This window comes from Scomber japonicus, chromosome 7 (genome assembly GCF_027409825.1).
Source record: "Scomber japonicus isolate fScoJap1 chromosome 7, fScoJap1.pri, whole genome shotgun sequence".
Taxonomy (NCBI): Eukaryota; Metazoa; Chordata; class Actinopteri; order Scombriformes; family Scombridae; genus Scomber; species Scomber japonicus.
Genome location: NC_070584.1, coordinates 14,380,349 through 14,401,654, shown reverse-complemented (window position 1 = coordinate 14,401,654; position 21,306 = coordinate 14,380,349). Strand labels below are relative to the sequence as shown.

At 38.7% G+C, this 21,306-nt stretch overlaps 2 protein-coding genes across 4 annotated transcripts; both read right to left on the bottom strand.

Moving 5' to 3' along the window:
• Positions 1 to 261: 261 nt before the first annotated feature.
• Positions 262 to 4,666, bottom strand: btf3l4 (basic transcription factor 3-like 4). Of its 3 annotated transcripts, none has more exons than XM_053322510.1 (6): positions 4,568 to 4,666; positions 3,991 to 4,052; positions 3,122 to 3,235; positions 2,807 to 3,008; positions 956 to 1,015; positions 262 to 609 (listed from the first exon to the last, which is right to left on the bottom strand). In XM_053322510.1, exons 2-6 carry the CDS (start codon positions 4,042 to 4,044, stop codon positions 563 to 565), a joined length of 477 nt encoding a protein of 158 aa, XP_053178485.1. In that variant the 5' UTR covers positions 4,045 to 4,052; positions 4,568 to 4,666; the 3' UTR covers positions 262 to 562. The 3 variants fall into 3 exon arrangements, with proteins under 3 accessions (XP_053178485.1, XP_053178486.1, XP_053178487.1); XM_053322511.1 differs by having other exon boundaries at positions 4,530 to 4,580; XM_053322512.1 differs by lacking the exon at positions 4,568 to 4,666 and adding an exon at positions 4,217 to 4,339 and having other exon boundaries at positions 3,991 to 4,053.
• Positions 4,667 to 6,901: 2,235 nt separating this feature from the next.
• ptgfr (prostaglandin F receptor (FP)) lies at positions 6,902 to 9,414 on the bottom strand. Its single transcript, XM_053322503.1, has 2 exons — positions 8,620 to 9,414; positions 6,902 to 7,216 (listed from the first exon to the last, which is right to left on the bottom strand). Exons 1-2 carry the CDS (start codon positions 9,412 to 9,414, stop codon positions 6,902 to 6,904), a joined length of 1,110 nt encoding a protein of 369 aa, XP_053178478.1.
• Positions 9,415 to 21,306: the final 11,892 nt, after the last annotated feature.

Here is a 21,306-nt window from a genome sequence, read left to right as displayed (position 1 = left end):
GGTGTGCAGAAATGTCCCTCCCCAGTTTGCTTTCTGCACAGGCTGCAGGACAGCTCACAAGCCAAGACAACAGAGCTATGATGTCAGATGTGAAAATCCAGCCTGATGCACAGCAGGCTGTCTTACTGTAGGAAATCTGTGAGATATCAGCAAGTAAGCATCATCGAATAAGTAGACCATTCCTATGTAAACTGCATAATTCTCATTGGCGTAGGAGAATCAATAAGTTTAATTTTGTCAATGACCACAGCACCATCTAAAAAATGTTAATCACCTTTATTTTGTTTCATAAACAACAAAAAAAGTCTTAAGACTAGATTTAATGACCACTGTAATCCTGACCATGACTGACAATGTGGTGAAGGGACTTAACCTTTTACCAGTAGGGAGTTGTTTTTTAGTGTACACAAGCCAGTCTGACTCAGATATCCGGAGGCCATGGGGAAATAGAAAAGTCTCTGGTTTGTGGGCGGTCGTGTTTGATATGTCTAGACTTATAAACACCGGAGAAGTTTTCTGGCTTCATTGTAGTCCAGTTTCATGTGCACAAGAACCTCATGTGTCAGTTTGCTTCATTCTTTGACGCTTCATCGAAGTTCTCCACCAGATCTGCAAAACAGCAGCACAGTGTTAAAACCGGTTTAGCATTAAACACCCAAAATTTGTAAATGGCAAAATATTGTTTTCACTTTACTGTCCAAAATGTTGCAAATGCACTCAATGATTGCAGAAGACAAAAACCATTTCTGCAGAATGGATTTTCTTTATTTTAATAATATTAGACTAAAAGAACTGGTTCATCATCAAAAAGAAAATGCAAAATTTCAGAAATGTAATTTTCACTTAGAACACAACCAAATTCTGGCAAAACATTTTGAAAATTTGGTCTTAATGTGTGCAGAGATTCATATTTAATGTTTTGATATGATGTTTTAATACATGTTACTGTCCATACCTGGAACATCATCATCCTCTTCCTCAATGTCCTCTGCCTTTGGAGCTTTGCTGTCGAGAGCTGAAATGACAACACATGATTAACACATTACAGCTTTAGCTCTTTAACACTTGTCACCAGATATGACAGTTTCTTAATGGATGAAGACAATAAGAAGTAAATTGTATCTATTATTATGCTTACCTATAGGACTGAAACTAATGATTTTTTTCAGTAATGATTAATTTGTCAATCATTTTTCAATTGACTTGTTGTTTGATGTTGAAAATGTCAGAAAATCATGAAAAATGTCATTGTTTACCAAACCATAAGATGCAATCAAACAACCCAACAATATTCATTTTACTATCAGAGGACCTAAGACACCACAAACTATTCACATTTAAAGGGGACCTATTATGCGTTTCCTTATTTTCAGTCATATATAATGTTACAATGTTGGATATTCATATAAAACATGGACAGAGTTACAAATAATAAGGTAACTGTATGTAGAATTAATCCCTGTCCCTCACCAGGCTTCCTGAAGCTGACCAATCATAACAGAGTGGGGTAATTGGGAAGGGGACCTTAAAGAAACAGGAGGTAAGACTGCCTGTTTAGAGACAGAGGTTGAACTGAGGGACAGCGATTAATACTGAACTGTAAATCATGCAAAGCTACTCCAGGGAGTTTAAAAAATAAAAATAAAAAAGGACTGAAAATGATTAATCAATTATTAAAATAGTTTCTGTTTCATTTGCTGTGGATTGATTTATTGTTGCAGTTCTACCTCTGTAACATAGCTGATATTTTTCACAATTTTCACCAATAAATGTATTAATTGAGAGGCAATTTATAAAAAGACAGGCAAATGGTAACAGGCACATGGTAATTTAGGATTTGCTCACTGGCTGGCTGCTACATGTATACACCAATCCTTAGTCTGTCCAAAGTCTAATCTTTCAATCACCCACACTAACGGTTTCATTATATGGTATCAAGCATGTTGCAAATGTTCCATTCAAGTTGTAATAGGCAAGACACCTATGCAAATGTACACCACCTTAATCACCCTGAACCACAAAGAAACCTTAGTGGAATGGATACTGTAGTGCCAGATACAAAATATAAACGTGTCCTTAAGAGCAGTAAGAAAGTGTCAAATTAAAAAGAACCAACCCCATTTAAACTTCAGTCAGTTGCAGTGGGGTAGAATACACCTTTTCATTACTTTCTTGCTAATCAATGTTATTTTGGGGATTTATGGTTTCGTCTATGAATTGTAAAAAAAACAAAACAACTCTGGTGTTTGAAATATTATTGAAGATGACTCCTTGGGGCTTTTATGACATTGTGATGGATATTTTTCACTATTTTCTGAAATTCTATAAACAGAAACCAAAAGAAATGTATTACGGTAATTTGAGAAATAATTGACAGATTAAATAAAATAAAGCCAAGCTAAATCAAACTTATTTAAATGACATAGACAGCCTCTATCCAGATTATAAAATCTCCACCAAAAAAAAAACCCTTCCAAAACTTCCAAAACTAAAGTCAAGTGATGTTATCTGCACCGAGAGGCACATGGTAATTTAGGGTTTGGTCACTGGTTGGCTGCTTATACCAACCCTTAGTCTGTCCAGGGTCCAATCTTTTAATCACCCAATCTAACGGTTTGTCAGTCTGTTCAAGCTATACTAGACAAGACACCTATGCTAATAAACACAACTCTAATCATCCTGAACCACAAAAGAGGTGTAGAACTGAGCATTATTACACGCATACATTGTATGAAAAAAAGTGTGCATACATGCTGTAACACAAATTGTACATTGGCAGGGGTCTGATAGGTCCGGGCACACCCACCTTGCCGAGGGAACTGTTCTGCCAGTTTGCGCAGGCTGCTGAGGCTGTCGGCTCCCAGCTGACTGAGGATGCCAGGGAGCATCTCTGTCAGCTGCTTGGTCTCAGCATGGCCCGTGATGGCGAATGTGTTGGCGGACAAAGAGGCCTGAACTTTGGGGTTGTTGAAGTGGATCACAGTCCCGTCATCCTTGATCATGTTGACCTGAGAAGAGGACACTGGTCAGAGCTCCAGGTTACGGTTAAATGATCTGAGAAGTGACTTGTAATGAGAGAACATTCAGGGTGTCCTTTTACAGTTGGTCCATACCAATTTACCTCCTCAATTCCAGCAATATTGTTGACAGCCAACTTCTTTAGTGAACTCTGAAGCTTTTTGTCATCAGCTGTTGCAGTTCTGTGTACTACCTTCTTCTTTCTGCGTGCAGAGCCCTGAAACCAAAGATACACAACAGAGACTTGAAGTCATGACTCACAAGTGTTATACAATGTGGTTGATGTATTTTAAAGTTTTGGGTTGGAGAGCATGACGGTATATAAATAACTCTGTCAACTGTTAAGATATTTTTCCACACCGTTCACACTGTTATACCATCAATGCCACCAAATCAAGCAATCAACCAATGCTCCTAGTTCAATACAGCGACAATTCACTGTAAAATCTATTCAGTGAGTTTACATATCCTGTTGTCAAAATATTTGTGTTATGATACTAAATCATCACTCTATGAAGTATCAGTCTCTAAAGTTCTAATGCAAAGACTCAAATATTAAATTTGAAAAGCATGGATCATGATGTGATCATAACATACTGATTCAAGTTTTAAAATCATGGGGTGCAACTAACTATTATTTTCATTAATGATTAGCCTGCCGAACTCTCAAGCTGTTATAATCAGTTACTCGGTTTATGAAATGTAAGGGAAATGCCCTTCAAAGAGCACCAAAATTTTAAATGTCTCTGACCAACAGCACAAATGGTTTGGCACATGGCACATTTACTGATTAGTCAACCAGTAAATTCTGGTATTGCAACATATGCTGCAAATATTTGTTTTGTTTGTCAAAAACAAGTAAAATAACCAAAGGTAACATTTAGTGGCAGTTAAGCCACAGAGCCATATGTCACTTAGCATTACATCTTTCCAATAAAAACATCCCAACTCTTCTTTAGGTGTGTTTCTTACCTTTCCTCCTATCCGGACCTGGGCTTGAAGTTTAGCCAGTTTTTCTTGATTCATGTTTTGACCTGCAATAAAAGAAAATTGTACATAAGGTTGAGTAATAAATAAATGTTAATTAATGTAAATAAAGTGACCACATGATGAGCTTTCTGCTTTCAGTGGACAGACAGCATGAAGACTGAGAACTGCGTTATGAGCTAACCAAAGTCCAAAATGCACGATACAATCCCGTGTATGACAAATATGTGATGCTGATGCAACAATGTCTCAGTCTGGCTGACTTATCAGAGACAGTGCTGATGCTCTGTGTAAAAGTGTGTGATAGAGCGAGCGTGCGTGTTTGTGTGTGTGTGTGTGTGTGTGTGTGTGTGTGTGTGAGTGAGAGAGAGAGAGAGAGAGAGAGAGAGAGAGAGAGAGAGAGAGAGAGAGAGAGAGAGACTGCAGAGATGAAAACATTACACAGGGCCTCCACAGGCTGACCACACACACACGCATACACACATCATGTCACTGCTCTGCTCTCAACACAAGTACACACCAACCTCACATGACGCGCAGTGCAACATTCATCACCACCAACCTGCTCTGATATCCACAGAGGCATACGGCACAGAAAGATGGAGGTTATGATTTTTTCCCCTTCTTCTTCTCCTTCTTCTTTTTTCCTTCTTCTTCTTCTTCTTCCTCCCCGCGTCCGACCGGGACGCAATGCTGCCACCTCCTGGACGCTTTAAAGTCCCTGAAAATGATTTTTTCTTTATAGCTCATGTTGAGAGATGCTTTCCAAGTCACAGTATAAGCAAATGATCATCAGCAGGGCGTTTCCTTCAAACCCTGATCCCCACGGCCACGAGCGTCGCATTGAAAACAGCAGTTTCTCTTTAAAACATTTTTAAAAAATGGTCCCCATGGAGCTGATTTTCTCTACTCTGTGTGTACTCTAGTGGTCATATATGTTAGTGCCGTGTGTGAATTTGAACTCATGGGGACATTTTGCTGACAAACTGTGTAACTGTGTATAACATATAAACCTTATATTGGATGAGTAGTATTGCGTTTATGTGCGCTTAAATGTGATCAGACTTTTTTTTTTATCAAATTAGTTTCCTATTTAATTATGAAATGTAATTTCAAAGTGGTTTTATTCTTTGGAAGGAACTGATACACATTTGTGTTTGACTGAAGTAAACAAAAATACAAATTAATAACTAAAAGCATGACTATTTAAAGTCGATTTGATTTTCGTGTGTTCACAATCACATGGTTCACTTTGGACATATCAGGTGGAGAAATAACAAGTATTTCGTATCCTTCATCTATCAGACAAAATATGTTTAAAGGTATAATTTGCCATTTATACTACATGTTGATCAACTGCAGCACTAGAACCAAATTACCACATCTTGATGTACACTGAGTACATTTTACCAGATAGATCTGAATAAATGATTTCCTTCATGCAGAAAACATGAAATTAAATTGCTATAGTGCCTGTGTACATAGGCGATTTGTGTGATTCATTAAAGGCACTCTGACTGCAGGTACTGTGTATTTGATATTCAACTACACCTCTCACCCACTTCTTAGACCGGCTGCTTTGACAGTCTCCCTCCTTTTCACCAGGCAGCCTTACTCCTCTATTTCTTCCAGGCCGTTCATTTCCTTGTTCTTCAATTTGTCACGAATTTTAACAGTGTTGTGCTCTGTCAATATATTCCTGCCAACTGAAGGTTCATTTTGTATGTGATGACGTATGTAATGAACTAATGCCTAGATGTCTACTGGGGTAAGATTCAACACAGAACCATATATATACCAATATGCCAGAGCTTTTGCAATTTGTTCAAAAGACTAAGAAATTGCTTTTATGATGTGCATAAGTGATGTGATGATGTGGAGGTTGAACAAATAGTTTTGAGAATTACAATTCTGATCTGAGAAATGTACCAAAGCTTCTGAGAAAAACGAATTTCCGTTGCCACGCTCCAGACTACACAAAGACAGCACAGACTTTTTTCTTAAAAGATATTTTAATTTTACATTTCCAAACACACAGTACTCTGACCAACATCCATTATAACAGGACACATTTCATGGTGTTCAATTTGCTCAGAAATGTTCAAAATTTTCTTTTTGCAATATTCACTTTTATCATACTGTTCAGCCCAGAGACTGGAGATATATCATGCGATACAGAGATGACATGCAACAATAGCCCAGGTGCAGAACATCACCTTTACTGTGCATGATATCTGCCAGCAGTGTACTGGTCCACTCATAGGCCCTGTTTTGTCTGATTAGATACATAGCTAGATTTGTCTTCTGCCCATGTGTGTTTTGCACAATCCACATAACCGGCATAAATCTGTAAATCTATAGAAATGTTCGGCTCTCATATGCCACCTGTAGGTGTCATAATTACGCATCCATATCAACCCATTCACATGTAAGGACAAATCAGGGATACTAGTTTGCCAGTAACTCCGATATCAAAGGCAAGACAAAAAACTGTCTTTGCACGAGGTTCAGGACACAGGCAACATTAAAAACAGAGACAATAACAGTTCCAGTAGAAAAAGCTCAATGAAAGAATGACTGAAGTAACTCAATTCACACAGTGATATTTTCTAAGCACTGTAAACATTTTAGATTTTGCTTATAGCCACTTCTGCATAAAACAGATCTGACATTAAGAAGAGATAGGAAACTGTACAATATACCACAGTACAGACAATTCATGACGATTGTTTTGCAAAGGCGACATGAAAACAGACTCATAACTACATAATGTAGTTTGTTTAATACTCTATATGAGGATTTATAATGGTTTTATAACTTTGAGTGTCCTGTGGAAAATTCCATTTCAACAAAGTTCTTCACGCCTGGACAGTTTCTGTCCCAGGTGTCCAGAGGTTCAGGTGATGGATTTGATCGCAGTGTCTGGTAGAGGTAATCTGCCAAGGCAGCGGCAGTCAGGTGGACCGGCACCTGAGTTGCTGGTCTCAACCGAACTGCGGAGCATGCTGCGCTGCCAGCGGTATAAGTTGTAAGACTTTGACCCCCAGCTGCTTTGTAACAACATGAAGATTTTCCTCAGTACAGCCTTCCTCAGCAGGATGTAGACCCAGGGGTCCAGGATCTGGTTCCATGTGGCCAAGCGCACTACCATCAGCAGACTGAAAGATACTGGCTCATCCTTGGCTTTGGTGCTCAGTATGATGACACAGATCTAGTGGAGAGGTTATAAATAATAGAACACATGAATTACTGAAGCTATAAAAATAACTTTAGAAGTCATTTAATCGTTCAACTGAGATTGTGTTTAAAGAAGCAATATGTAATTTTGATTTGTGCACAAACTCTTCAATGAAGACCTTAATTAACAATGGTGGTTCTCATATTGCTTTCATTTGCTAAATGAATGCAATAGCTTGCACTGAATGGACATTAATGAGACTTTAAACTGCATTATTTAATATAATTGAATCACTTTCCCTAGGTCTCTTTTTTTGCTGAGAGCGTCCTCTTACATTGCACTCTGAAAGATATGCAAATACTCAATTTGAAAAATAACTCACAGTCATTGTTACACAAAAAAATTATGTAAAAGAGCAATTATATTTCCAGATGTTTTGCAAATAGACACTCAGGTGTCTCTTTGAATACCATGTACTGTTACGGTGGAAGGAATAAAATACTTCAAAAGTGTAAATAATGTCCTTGGTCACACACCTTAAACTATTTAGTCAAAGCAGCAAAGGTGTTATCACATTCTTTGTGTTTCTTAAAGCCCTCTATCAATATTGACCACACACTTGCCATGAATCAAAAGGATCAACAAGAAGATCTTTACTAAAACTTGTAGGCTACCATACAGAAAATATGTTAAAGATATGATCAGGATCTTGCTGAATGGGTTGACGAGTGAGGCATGGTGTGAATAAGAGTGCCTTTAAAAGACTAAAGACAGGATTGGAGGGATACAATAAGATCAAAATAGACACCTTGTTCCCCCAGAAAATACAGTGAAAGCAAGATGCTAGAGATGGTGGTTGGTCTGTGTGTAAAAAAAGTGGGTGGAGGATGTTGGGACATTATACTGAGTTATAAGGAGGTTTTTGAGCCCCATTGTGATAAATGAATGGATGAGAGCTTCAGAATGACAGGGATGGACAGATTGTTGATGAAAAGCAGCAGCATGACAACCTTAAAAAGAAGCATTTCTCGAGTCACCTTTTTCGTCAAATATCACAGATAATGGAACCTGCCTTTCTGCAATCTTTCAAAACACATTTCAATTACTCACCGATATTTAAAATCCTTCATCCACAACACTGGCAAACAGGAGATGTGGTTTACAGATCAGTGATGAAGTGATGGTAATTATTATCTTAGCTGCCAACAAATCAATTAATAAAGGAGCCTGGAACATTAATATGTAAAAAGACTTCCAACTTGTTTTCATGGCTTGTGTGTACACGTAAACACACGCACACACACACACACACACACACACACACACACACACACACACACACACATACACACACATACACACACACAAACACACACACCTGTCAGTCTGCACTCTGATTGCTTTAAATCAAAGGTGTACTAAAGAGAAGATCTTACCAGTAACGGGCCCCAGCACACACAGGACACCAACATGATGGCCAACAGCTGGCAGATCATCTCTATATGGTAAGACGTACCTCTGCAGTGATGCTTGCGGCGCAGTCTGGACTGCAGCAAAGCACAGCTTGTCAAAGTGTTGCATACAATAGAGAGCAGCAGAGCCAGTAGCCCCAGTATAGAGAAAAGCAGAGGCAGGAGCACATCCAGCCAGTCTTTGGGTTCCTCCATATGGAAGAAGCACCAGCTCCTGGAGCTCTGAACCTTGTAGGGCCTCCAAAGCAGCACAGGCAGCAAAGCCACCAGGGCAGCAAGCAGCCAGGTGAGCCCCAGCAGCCTTTTCATGTGGTGGGAAGCTAACCCTGTGGAGTGGAAGATGGGTCTGGTGACTCCAATGCAGCGCTCCACCGCCATTGCACTTCCCAGGAACAGGGGGCTCAGGCCAAAGAACACCATGCATGCCCCAAAGAGGGTGCACACAATGTGGTGAGGGTCAAATTTCTCCCATTTCTTGTGGGAGCTATAGACAAAAAGCACCAGGGAGCCATTGACGATGTGGCCCAGCAGGTCGGTGACCACCAGGCTGCTAGCAAACAGCAGGAAGGATGCCTTGGACTTGATCCGGATGCGGTTGTAGGATTTGACCAGAATGAAGAGGGCGAGGCTGTTGGAGAAAATGCCCACAGTCATGGAGATAACGGAGGCTGTGACAGACAGCTCCTTCTGGCTGCTGGTGTCGTTGGTCACTCTGACCCCTGACCTGCAGCCTGTTTCTGAGCTCCCATTGGCTGACATGGTGGAAATTAAATCTGAAGAATAAATAAATGTAAGATGGGATGCATGACACGTCAGTACTATAATATTGATTCTAAATAAAAACTTGTTAGGGTAAAAATGACTTTTATTAATTTAGTAAAGTATGAAACGTGATCACCAGAACATATGTTCATTGATTTGGACAAAGCATTATAATAAAGTACATCATTTTACTATAGTTACAGCTCACTTGCAGTTTTGGGTGTAAACTTCCTTTGGGATGTAGTACAAAGGATACACCAACAATAGTCACTCATATTTTCGACCCATGTTTGCAATACTGAAATGCAGTGAACGCTACTTCATTAACATCACTGAGTCACCGTCTCTCAAAAGCCAATAACTTTAATTATTGTGAATTAATGTTCAGGGTCTGAATCGGTTCCTTACCTCAGGTTTGGTCCTCTGTCACACAGCTCGCCATTAGTCACCAGCTTCTTTATCCTCCGGTTTTTATGATAGTCAATATAATAAAGTGATGTCTTGTCAGCCGGCCAGACTGAACGTCCTAAACGTCCCTAGTATTCCTGTCGAGGCAGCGATCTGTGGCACTTCTGCAGTCTACGCTCAGCTGGTGCCACTGTGGGCGCATAGCTCAGTCTGCGAGAAATCAATACAAACTCAAACGTGTGTGTTTGTATTTGTCGCATTCTACATGTATCGGCCTAAATCTTTTCTTTAGTTTTTATGTCGACACCGGTTAAACACTAAACGAAAATAAAATGTAAACTGTTGCCAAACTACGCATTTCTCTAATACACGTGATTACGCACCATTGCCCTACTTTAAAGTATGTTTTGCATGTCCATCCAAATCTGCTGCAATCGGCTGCATATTTCTTGATAGCAGACTCTTGGAGGATTGATTTAAAAAAATCCACTGCGTGCTGTTTGATCACCCTGCTGCTTGTGTCTGGTTATCAACAGGTTATCACAACTTCATATGATGCCCTGAAGTGCAGGCTGTGTCTGTGACAGCATGAAATCACCTGCTGGTGACAGAAGTGATGTTGTTTCTCATCATATTCAACAAATTGAGGTTTGTTTTTTTTTTTTAAAGAAAAAAAAATACACCAAAATAAAATTTCACAATATCTAAAACAAGAAAGGTCCAGCATGTACCAAGTGTTACTACTTTGCTAAAATGCCATTTAGTTTTCATTGTACACATATTTTCTCTTCTTGCTGTTTTAATTTTGTTCAGAGTTAATTGATGTAATTTAAATCTATTGAGGCTTTTTAATCTGAATGCTCTGCTGAAATCCTCAATCAGGAGACCTGGCTATGGAAGCAGACATGAAATTAAGCATTGCAGATAGATGGAATGTCACATTAAGTCACATAAAAGGACAGCAAAGTGCTCCAAAAAGCAGAAAGGTCAGAGGGCCAAACAAAAGACCCTCTAAACTAGAGTCCCCTTTACTGCGACTCACCCAGCAGAGACTGAGTAAATCATCGACTTTCATTCAATCTGAGCAAGATCATTCAGACACGGATATTGAGATATTAAGAGATTTGCAGGATGGACTTTACACGATTAAGTATATTACACTTTCCTGCAAAAACAGTGTGTGTTCGACAGGTTAAAGTTTTTATTGCCAGCTCACATTACCACATTTCTCCCTAAATTATATTTTTGCAACTGTGCATACAATTGGTGCACAGCCGTGCACTTGCTTGGGGGATACAATCAAGGCAGGATATGCCTAAATGATGTTTTGTCTGAGCAGGGACGAAGTGTGAGCTGGAATGTGAATATCCAAGTAATGTGATGATGGTTGTATAATTTCTCTGATGAGGAACCCAAGTCATTTTCATACTCCACATGCTCCACCAATCCTCTTTGCTCACAACAATGGGCAGATGTTGAGAACAAGCAGCAAAAAGTAATTGGATGAGGAAAGTAGCAGATTACATTACAGAGCATTAGTTTAGCTCCCAAGAGACTGCAGTCATGACCTTTTATGGTTATCGAGCCCACAGACTCTGGGGTCAGCATATTGATTGATATCTCCTTCTGACGTCAGCCTGGTTCTTGGAACAGCTTCACAAAACAGTTCTTGACTATCAGCCATGGTGCCAAGCAACTGAGTCAGACAACCTTTGGGTCACACCTCAGGCTAAAAGCAAATACAGCTACATCGAAGACTTTCTGCATGAGAGTCATACTGGACATAGTCTAGCGATGATTATCATTAGGAGGCTGATTTGTACTGGCCCTACAGCTTAAGCCCTTACAATTACCTGGTTTCCAGTTACCCGTTTCATCTTATTTTAAACTCTATGCTGCTATATATCAGAGATTTCACACATTACAAACTTCTCTTTCCCATTTCCTGCCATGATTGTCCTCAGGTTTTCATATCAAACTTTGAAATTGAATGGCATTTCCTTCAAATAGAAGTTGAATTGAAGTGAAGTTTGACGAGGCACTGAAGTCATTTTCTTAAAGTTCTAATCATTGTGGTGCCCTGAAGGACTTTTATGCTTCATTGTGCCTGAAGTTTGAAGAAATACTGACATGTTTCCTTCCTTCAAAACTTAATTTCCTCTGTAATTCCTTGCTCAACAGACATTGTGTCAAATGTCCTCCTCACTCTCCATTGATTTTTCTTTTAGCAATCACAGCTAAGTGGAAGGAGGAGAGAGTAAATTTCAAGTCAACTTACAGTCTGACTGCAAGAATATATGACAAGAAGTAGAAATTTAAAGGAAAAATATAATCCCTATATATTTTTCTTCAATTTTGAATGTTAGAGTTGTATAATGTCACTAATCTTTAACAATAAGCTGACCAACCAACTTCTTCTTCTGTCATATTACTAAATAAATATTTACTTATTATTCTTTTAGTTTCTGGTTATTTTGTTTTGGTGGTGGTTAAATTAAAATCCCTTTTTTTCTTCACTGAAAACAAAATAATATTTTTGAGCATCTGGCCAAATTAAACTCCCTTTCTTTCTCTAAATGACACCCATTATATTGAGTGATGCCTCCTTGTTTCCTCCTAGAAAGAAAAAAGAGAAATTTCTATCCAATTAAGGTCACAATACTTTATTTATTGATCAAGGGGTTATTCCGAGTCGTGGGTTTGCAGACATAGGTACACAAAAACTAGTTTTTTATAAAGAAAAAAACTATGGCCAATCCACATCTGTCCAACAGAGTCAAACACCATAAAAGGCACCTAATGTCAAAAAGTGCAAAACATACAGAGACAATCACACAATGAAATAAAAATCTATTTTACCGTAACTGTACGTTTCTTATTACTGCTGCCATTTGATTAACATACAGACCACAAAAATGAATCAGGACTTATTCAGTGTTAATAGCCGTCCACAGTAAGAACGATAACTGCAATTTGGATCTCTTGTTTTTCCAATATTTTAGAGCTGATATGGTGATACCTTGCAATCAATTCTAGTCTTGACAAATGAATGTAAACCAGCAAATAAATGAAATGCTGAAATCCTTTTCATTAAATAAGTCATCAAACAACACCAACACCATGGATAATTGTTGGAAGTTGTTGTCTGGGTGTTTTGGTTAAAGGAACATTTCATAAAATGTACTAATTTATACATCCTTATTTGATGAAAAGTCATACTTCTTGGTGAACTAAATCACCTCCACAGTCACTTTTTTGAATACTAATTTATTTTTTTAAATTTATGTCACAACAACAAACAATAAAGGAAGGTTTGTGACTCAGCTGCTTCACAAGTTACATGTAAAATGTGTCTTTTCATAAACTCCAGACAGAAATGAGATGAAACCACAAAAGGCAAAAGAATCCTTTACAACAAATTGATTTTTTTAAAAGACTGCAATTGAGTGACTGCTGTGTTTGTGCTCATTGTGAATATCCTCTCATCTGGATGTACTCATAAAACCTTCTGAGCATCCTGCAGTGGCCTAATGGTAACTAATTATCTCACAAGGTGACTGAGAAAATCCTCTCCCAGGTGACATTACACCTTCAAGTGTGGTGTCATATCTGCTGTATAATGACGGGCAACCGAGCCTTTGGTCACAATGCGAGGCAAGCGCAGGCATGGGAGCGCAATCACATGCTTTTGTTGGCTGCATCAAATGGGACTGCTGTAATAGACTGACTGCCTCAGTGGGGTTTAGATGGAGCCGAGATGGGAAAATAACCCATAATGCAGGCTTTTATGCCAGCAGCACTGTCGCTTCCTCGTTCGCTCCTCCATCTAATCACAAAAACACTCCTGTGCCAAGATTCACAGGTAACAAACGGTCTTTTCCCTCTGTTCTCACTCATCTTGTCTCTGCCATCATTTTTTTCTCTCTGGTGTCACCCATCCACTGCCAGCCTGACCAAAAGATTCCTCTCATTTGTGAAATTATTAATGGTGCCACTGCCATGAGAGGAAGTTTCCAAAATATGTCAGAGCTATTTATCGAGCCAAGGGGGGACAACTGATGAAAGTGGTCAGTCCAGAGAAAAAGATCCTCATCCGCAGTTTGAACGCAGGTTGGGATGGCCAAATTATCATTGCATTTCACTTGTGGCTCAAATTCAATCCTATAAGGTCAACACACACTGAATTATCTAACAGGAACAACTGTGAACTAAAAGACAGCTGCTTGCCTTGCAGGAACCTCAGGCCTCTTGCAGATAATATCACAGCAAAGTAAAGGTGACCTATCATTAAAACAGATATCAAGGGGACTAGAGGCGGAAAGGGGTTTGTAATCTTGTGTGATTAACTTTTAGTCTGAAAGAGATGGACAGATTGAGCCTAAGATCTGAGGTTCTGAGGAAGAGGTTCTTCATTTGTGAAGTAGTTATCAAAGCAACCCCTACTGTACTGTGGGGACAACAGTAGACACAATTTATAGACATAAAGTGTGGAAAGAGACTTCAGCTAGGCAGCAAGATTGGGATTAGTTTATCATGTGAACAATTTTATTATCTTATTATACATGCTAACATTAAGCTAATGAGCACTGCACATAGCCGAGGCTGGTGGGAATGCTGGTAGGTCTGTAGGTTTCTGGTCATAAACTAAAGTATTTGACATTTTAAAGCTCATACAACCTCGCTAAAAATGCTTCATTGTTACTTTTAACACCTGACCAGAATCCTCCTCAAACATCTGGCTGTAACTTCTCATGAAATATCATCATCTGGTGGACACTTGAGACTTGTGTGGTTGTGGTTCATACATTGATTTAAAAAGATGAACTCAAAAAGCAAATGAGAAAATGCTCTGAGTCAATTAGAAAATAATCACAACCCAGATAATTTAACCTTCTAACTGCACAAAATAGCAAGAAACACAGATTTTCCCCAAATTCATTGTGATCAGAATCAGAAAATTCAACATGTTAGCCTATATAAATGACTGTAACCATCTCCTGGTTCACTCTAAACTCAACACCTACATGCACGATTGTATGAGTAACCACAAAATCATGATCATTTTTAAAGTTATTGCTCTTTATATCTGTATCCTAATGTTCCTTTGTATTTGGATGGCCTTACACAGGGTCTGGCAACTTCACATAAAAAGCCCATTATTAGACAGTGGCAGAGCACAGTGCAGCATGACTCACTTTTCTGCAAGGGGCTTGAACATTGAGCCAGCAAGACCGCCTGGTCCAGTGTTCACAGAACATAATGACCCTTAGAGAAAAACAAACATGCTGATCCATCATGAGACATACAGCTGTACTGTGTGAGGAGCATGCTGGGAACACCTGTTGCAGGGGGTTAAAGAGAGCTGGTGGCAGAATAGATTTTAACTTCAGAGGAACAGAAAAACCTTTTTGACACCCCTGCAGTTGTGTAAACCTGAAATCTGACAGCAGAGTAAAAGGAAGAGTTATATCTGCTCCTGTGTCTCAATCTGTCAGGTTTAAGGTGACAACATGTGTAACATCTTAGTCTTTTTACAGATACATAAAATATAAACAGAATGTCATCTGAGATTTAATAAATGTGCTTATATGTCTGACAATTACCCATTTCAACACTGAGTGTAAATATTGACTTTTTTTTTTTTTTACAACAAGACTACATTTTAATTCCTCACAGTAAAATAATTTTGGCAAAGAGTTTGGCAAAAAAGGCTCATGGTATGTCTAATGTTGCAATAAGAATTCACATGATGGAAATCATAGTGAAGTTGAATTTCCACCTGATTCAACAGCTCCAGATAATGGAAATCTGGATGGATATGCAAAAGACAAAACAATAGCAGATATGAAGATATTGAAAATTATGTCACCAACGCAGAGAACTGAAACTGAAACTGAAATAAAGTCAATTTAAAAAGTGTTGGCATTTATATAATATCCAAATAGAAATGGTGCAAAACAATGTTAGTGTTCTGCAGTCCAATAAATAGGATGTATGCTTATTGCCATTAGTAATGCAGCAATAAATAAAATAAATAGATAAATAAATAAATAATGATAATATTAATGATAATACATAAAAAGGCAATCACACCCCAACTCTATATTCAACAAAGACAAAACTATTGGGAAAAACACAGCTTTTATTTCAAGTTTTGGGAAAGCAAAGAGATGCTTAGTTGACTTAGTGTAAAAGACAGACTCAGGATTCTTTATTCTCAGACTGAAACTGATTAAAACAGGAAGTTTTAACATATTGTGTTTGGTTTGACTGACAAATTTCTGCACTTCATAGACTAGCCTTATTCTGTACACTTGTCATCACAAGCATCTTACAGTGTTTTATGGTTGTTTGACTCAGTGTTAGTCACTCACATCTCTTCTCTTAAACTGTCTTCCACTGCATAATGATCAACTGTAGTTTGTGAAGAACAATGACAGAGGAAGAAGAATTTGAGGAGATTTGAGGAGGTGCTGAAATACTAATTCTGCTTAGATTGAAAAGGATGATGGGTAACAAGATATTACTATCATTTTTTCTATGCTTTACAATGTTCACCTTACTGTTGGTACTAATGAACAGTACAAGAAAAATAACAATATAATACTTTTCAAATTGTGTTTGGTTATCTGTCCTTTCCCAAAGAGCATAAACAGTAGATCAATGTGTAAAAATTAGGTGCATGGGCAAAATGTGAAAATATGAAATGTAACATAGATTACTATTGGGGGGGGGGGGGACTTATATATTTTTTCCGCTCCATTAGTTGTTGCTCCATTTCATGCTGTCTGACCCCAACAGACTGTACATCAGTTCACGAAGTCTGACTGACTATCTCTTTCTGACCCAGTGTTTTACAGAGTACAGAGCAGTAGGTGGAACGCAAGGCGGCGTCCTCTTCTGATTGGCTCAAGACGTGTCATTCCTTCTCCTCGTGATATCTGACTCCATCCGTTGTTGTGACGCCTTAGAGTGCAACCTGAAACACAACTGTCAAGAGACAAACATCCTACTTTCACATACTTGCTGAGAACACATTCAAGGTCATCTTTTCACTCTCCGTACTTTTCCACTTCAAGTTACATTGTGTTCTTTGTTACAGTGATGTGACTATGTCTAAGACTGCAAGCATTCACTTCTTATCACTTACAGTATAAAAACCCTTATTAATTAGTGCAACATTGTTCCCTTTAATCATCACAGTAATTTCCCATATACTCAGCAGATTACACAATGCAAAAGTTCAAGGCTACATGAAAATAATATAACAACTTCAATATATTGACTCAAATGCAGGCAGGTATGGTGTGTGTGGGTGTGGGTGTGTGTGTGTGTGTGTGTGTGTGTGTCTGTGTGTGTGTTTGTACACACTGTGTTGTGTGCTAACACAGGGTATGTGTGAAGCGTAAAGTGTTGTAGTGTAGTGCTTAGATTTAGTGCATGTTGCTACTGCCTTGTGCTCTGTGTGCTACTCTCTGCTTACATCTACTATTACACTTGATACTGATTAGTAAGATGTATTTAATACTGCCACAGTAAAAGTTATTTAGTTAGTGTTAGTGCAATTATCAAAACCAGAATATGATCAGGGTGACTTTTGAACACTGGAAATAAATCATGTACTCATCCAGACAGCAGTCCAGTGGCACTCCAAATTTCCCTGGAATTTTCTAGTTTACATATAATATTTGTAATAAAAACAATAATACTCACATAGAAATACATTTAAGCTTCAAAACAATTGATAATATAACCTTTCACTTTGTTAATAACACAAATTGATTTATAGTGTAAGAGTCATGAAACTCAAAACAAACCTGTTTGGACTAAAAAAGAATTAGGGAGAAAATCACAAACCTAACAGTGATGATATATGAATCAAACAGCTGTACCCAGGATAAATATGTCTTCTAATTAAGTGGTTAGTGATTTTAAAAAATGGTCACACAAACAGCAAAATGTACCTCAAGAATAATGATGAAAGACAGCTGCAGAAACATTGAGCCTTCAAGGTCACAGTCTGTACACAGTGTTTCATATTTGTGTTTTGTTTGGGGGTTTTTTGCTTTCAAAGACAGATTTTTTTTTTTTTTTTTTTTTTTTTTTAGTATAGGCTCACAATTTTTCAAGTGTGTCTTAAAACAATATCTGCCACATTTACAGTCTTTATGTTTCCTCAGTGGTTCCCTGCTGAGCTGTGGTGAAGGTATAGTGACAAGATATACATGATTTGGAAAAATTGGTCAGCTGAAGCTTCATATTAGCTTCAGATAATTTTTTAACACATTTTTGCACAGAAGGAGGACTGTGGATTTTGGCTCCTTCACTTACATAACAAGTCCATTATGAAGGGATCTTATAATGGTCAGTATGAACAGGAGGAATGATTACAGCAATAAAAAAAATATATCAGTGTTCATTTGGGCTCCTGACTCTTTCAGGAGAGACTTGAAAAATTGTTAACCCTGTCCTTTAATGTCATTTCATTTTTGCTTGCATTACTGTACATAATTAATCTGCTACAGCTCTATGTTACACTTCTATTTCTATAACACTTCCAGGAGCTGCTGAGACACAGGAAACCACCAGGTGTCAGTGCAGACTCATAGCACATGATTCTGTATTACATTTAAAAACAATTTAGTGTTCAGGCAAAGAAACAGACTTTAACACTGTAAAAGTTGGAGATTAGGGTGAGACTTCGTGATGTGATGAACTCTTATCTCTTCAACATTTTGGCTCTATAGGATCATGGTATTTGTGCAGGCTTGCTGATAAAGCTCCACATTACTTTACAGTCTGCTATCATGAACAGGGCCTGATCTATAATTCACACGGTTTCAGACACTGCTTATCAACAGCAGGTATGCTGTTACAGTGTGTGTGTGTGTGTGTGTGTGTGTGTGTGTGTGTGTGTGTTTGATATGTGTCACGATGGAAATTGCTGCTGAGAAGAGGAAAGTGTGAATTTATCCTGCTGCTCTATTTACAACGGTCTCACAGTACTCTGCAATATCTGGGAGTATTAAACTCCCGCCCAAGACTGGAACATCGCTAATGGAAATTAAGAACGTGGGGATTAGATCAAGTCTTAGCTTGAAGAAAAATACCACCTAAGGATTCATGTCTCTCACTGTGTCTCATTATATTTTGAGAAGAATCAACCTTAAAACTGCTGTAAACCTACATCACTAACAGCAAGCCTACGTGTTTTTATTATTAGGGTAACAGCAAATCCTGTACAATCACATTGTGCTGCTGTTATACAAGGCTCTAACTCAGTACACTAAACAATCAGCACACATTAAAGGTGGAGCGATAACGATCCAATACATGTTTTGTCAAAATCACAGAATCTCTCCTCACTATCCGGTAGCTGTCCCTTCTAAGTGCGTGCTGAAAAAAGTAGGACTTTGACCAGACAAGGACTCGCGGACACATCAGTGTGGTTTTATAACAGCGGAGGGACCGACAGAGGGACTGACGGAGAGACGCAGCGGAGGACCGGAGAGTGAAGGCGGACGCTGATCGGCCGGACAGGTGAGTAACATCAGCACTGCTTCACATAAACTGTTAAGTTACCTGCTGACATTCAGCGCACTGTCTAGTTAGACAGGATGTTGTTGTTGTGATGTTATCTGTAAAGTAGCAGAGTTGTTACTACAGCTGTTTGACGCTCTGCACGTTAGCTTTGCAGCTAACGTTAGCAGCGTGCTAACGTAACCTGCAACGTAGCTGCTGTGTAGTTGCTCTCTGTGTATCCTAGTGTTTGTTCACTGATTTCAAAGTGTTTACAGTCATGAAGACATAAACACAGGTTTGCTATCACAATAATCTCACGAGATTGAGACACGGTCTGATGTTAGCCAGGCTAGCCACCTGCTATCAGACTAAGCTAACTTACCGTCCCGCAGCAGGCGCTTCACACTCCGCCATGTTGGTCAGCTTGCGCAGTGGTTACGCTCATTACCATGACAATGCTCGTCCATGAACTTCGGGTGTGGAGCCCCACAAGGAGCACGAAGGGGGGGGGTTGTTTTCGTTTTCACTCAAATATCAACAACTTTTCTCCTAGTTTTCCCCCACATCGCTTACTATACCTTGGTATAAGTCAAAATCCAGGAAAAAGTAGTGTTGATGTTTCTTTTTCTATTGTACACTACTCTGAAATTTCTATAACAAAGATCTGACAAAACTCAAGCATTTCATTCAGAAACTTCAAATATATTTTTACACAGAATACAAACAGCAAATGTTATAATAAATAAAAAATGTAAATGTAAGGCACACTCTACTTAGTCTTTTTTTTTTTTATAGAAACATAGTAAATCGTGACACCACTATTTGATACTGAATGAAAATGTGACTGTTATTAATCTTTTCACTTTCTTATCTTGGATCATTTCTAAAACATCACTGGGACAAACAGTAAATGGCACACACAAACAATTCTGCATTAAAGCCAGAGCAGCATAATTAGGTTTTGGAAATTAAATTTGTGTAGATAATAATGCTATTATATGGACACACAAATAAATCAACTATATCAATGTAACTGTTGATGCAGATTGACTCCAACCACCTCAGCATCTTTGTTTATCTCTAGGTTTTCAAGGTCAGTCAAAATCATGACGTCGCCCTGAGGATATGTTTAAGATAGCGACGGCAGGCTCATTTGCAGCCAGCTTGTCCTTTGAAGCCTTTAAAATCCAACCTTTCTACCTGAAAGGCCAGTAATTGGTGTGCAGAGCACACATTGCAGATCTCAAAAGCAGCTAGTGCACTTAGCATGACACCCAAGCATTGCATGGGTTTTTCTCAGAGCACCTGAGATCATTAAGATTCCACCTGAGTGCAGGCTCTTGGGGTAAAATCTGAATGAACACAGGAACAGGCAGCAGACAATCTCTTTTTTGCCGCTCCCCATTGCAGGATGGCACATATTGAATTCTGCAGTGGTTGTGCACTGTTCCTCTCACCCTGGAGTTACGCTTGGATACCACAGTGTAATCCCTTGCTGACAACTGGCTCCCCTCTGTATGAACAGGCTGAGACAGAAGCCTGTGGGTCAGGATTGAAGAGACTGCTTTGATGTAATCATTTGTATCAGTATTACAGTGGCTGACTTGGCTCTATAGTCAGAGGGAATGCCTTTGAGGGCTTGTTCTGACATTTGGCTTTAATAACAGGACAAATCATGGCCTAGAGTATCAGCCACATGGACTAGCAGAGTCTTTTTGAGAGACCATCTGTTCCAGAGTTAGAGAACGAAGTTATAAGTTATTAATGAGCTTCTCTGATCTCCATTGTATGTAAATATCATTTAAGAGGACAGCATTTACACCTGACTTTTAGTATGAGGACAGTCAGATAACCAAGCTCTGGTACTACATCTGTTTGTGAGCTGCAGCATTTAAGTTTGTTTGTTTTGTTTTCAAGATGCCTTATAGTACTTTCACATCTCAAACTTGCCAAATGTGT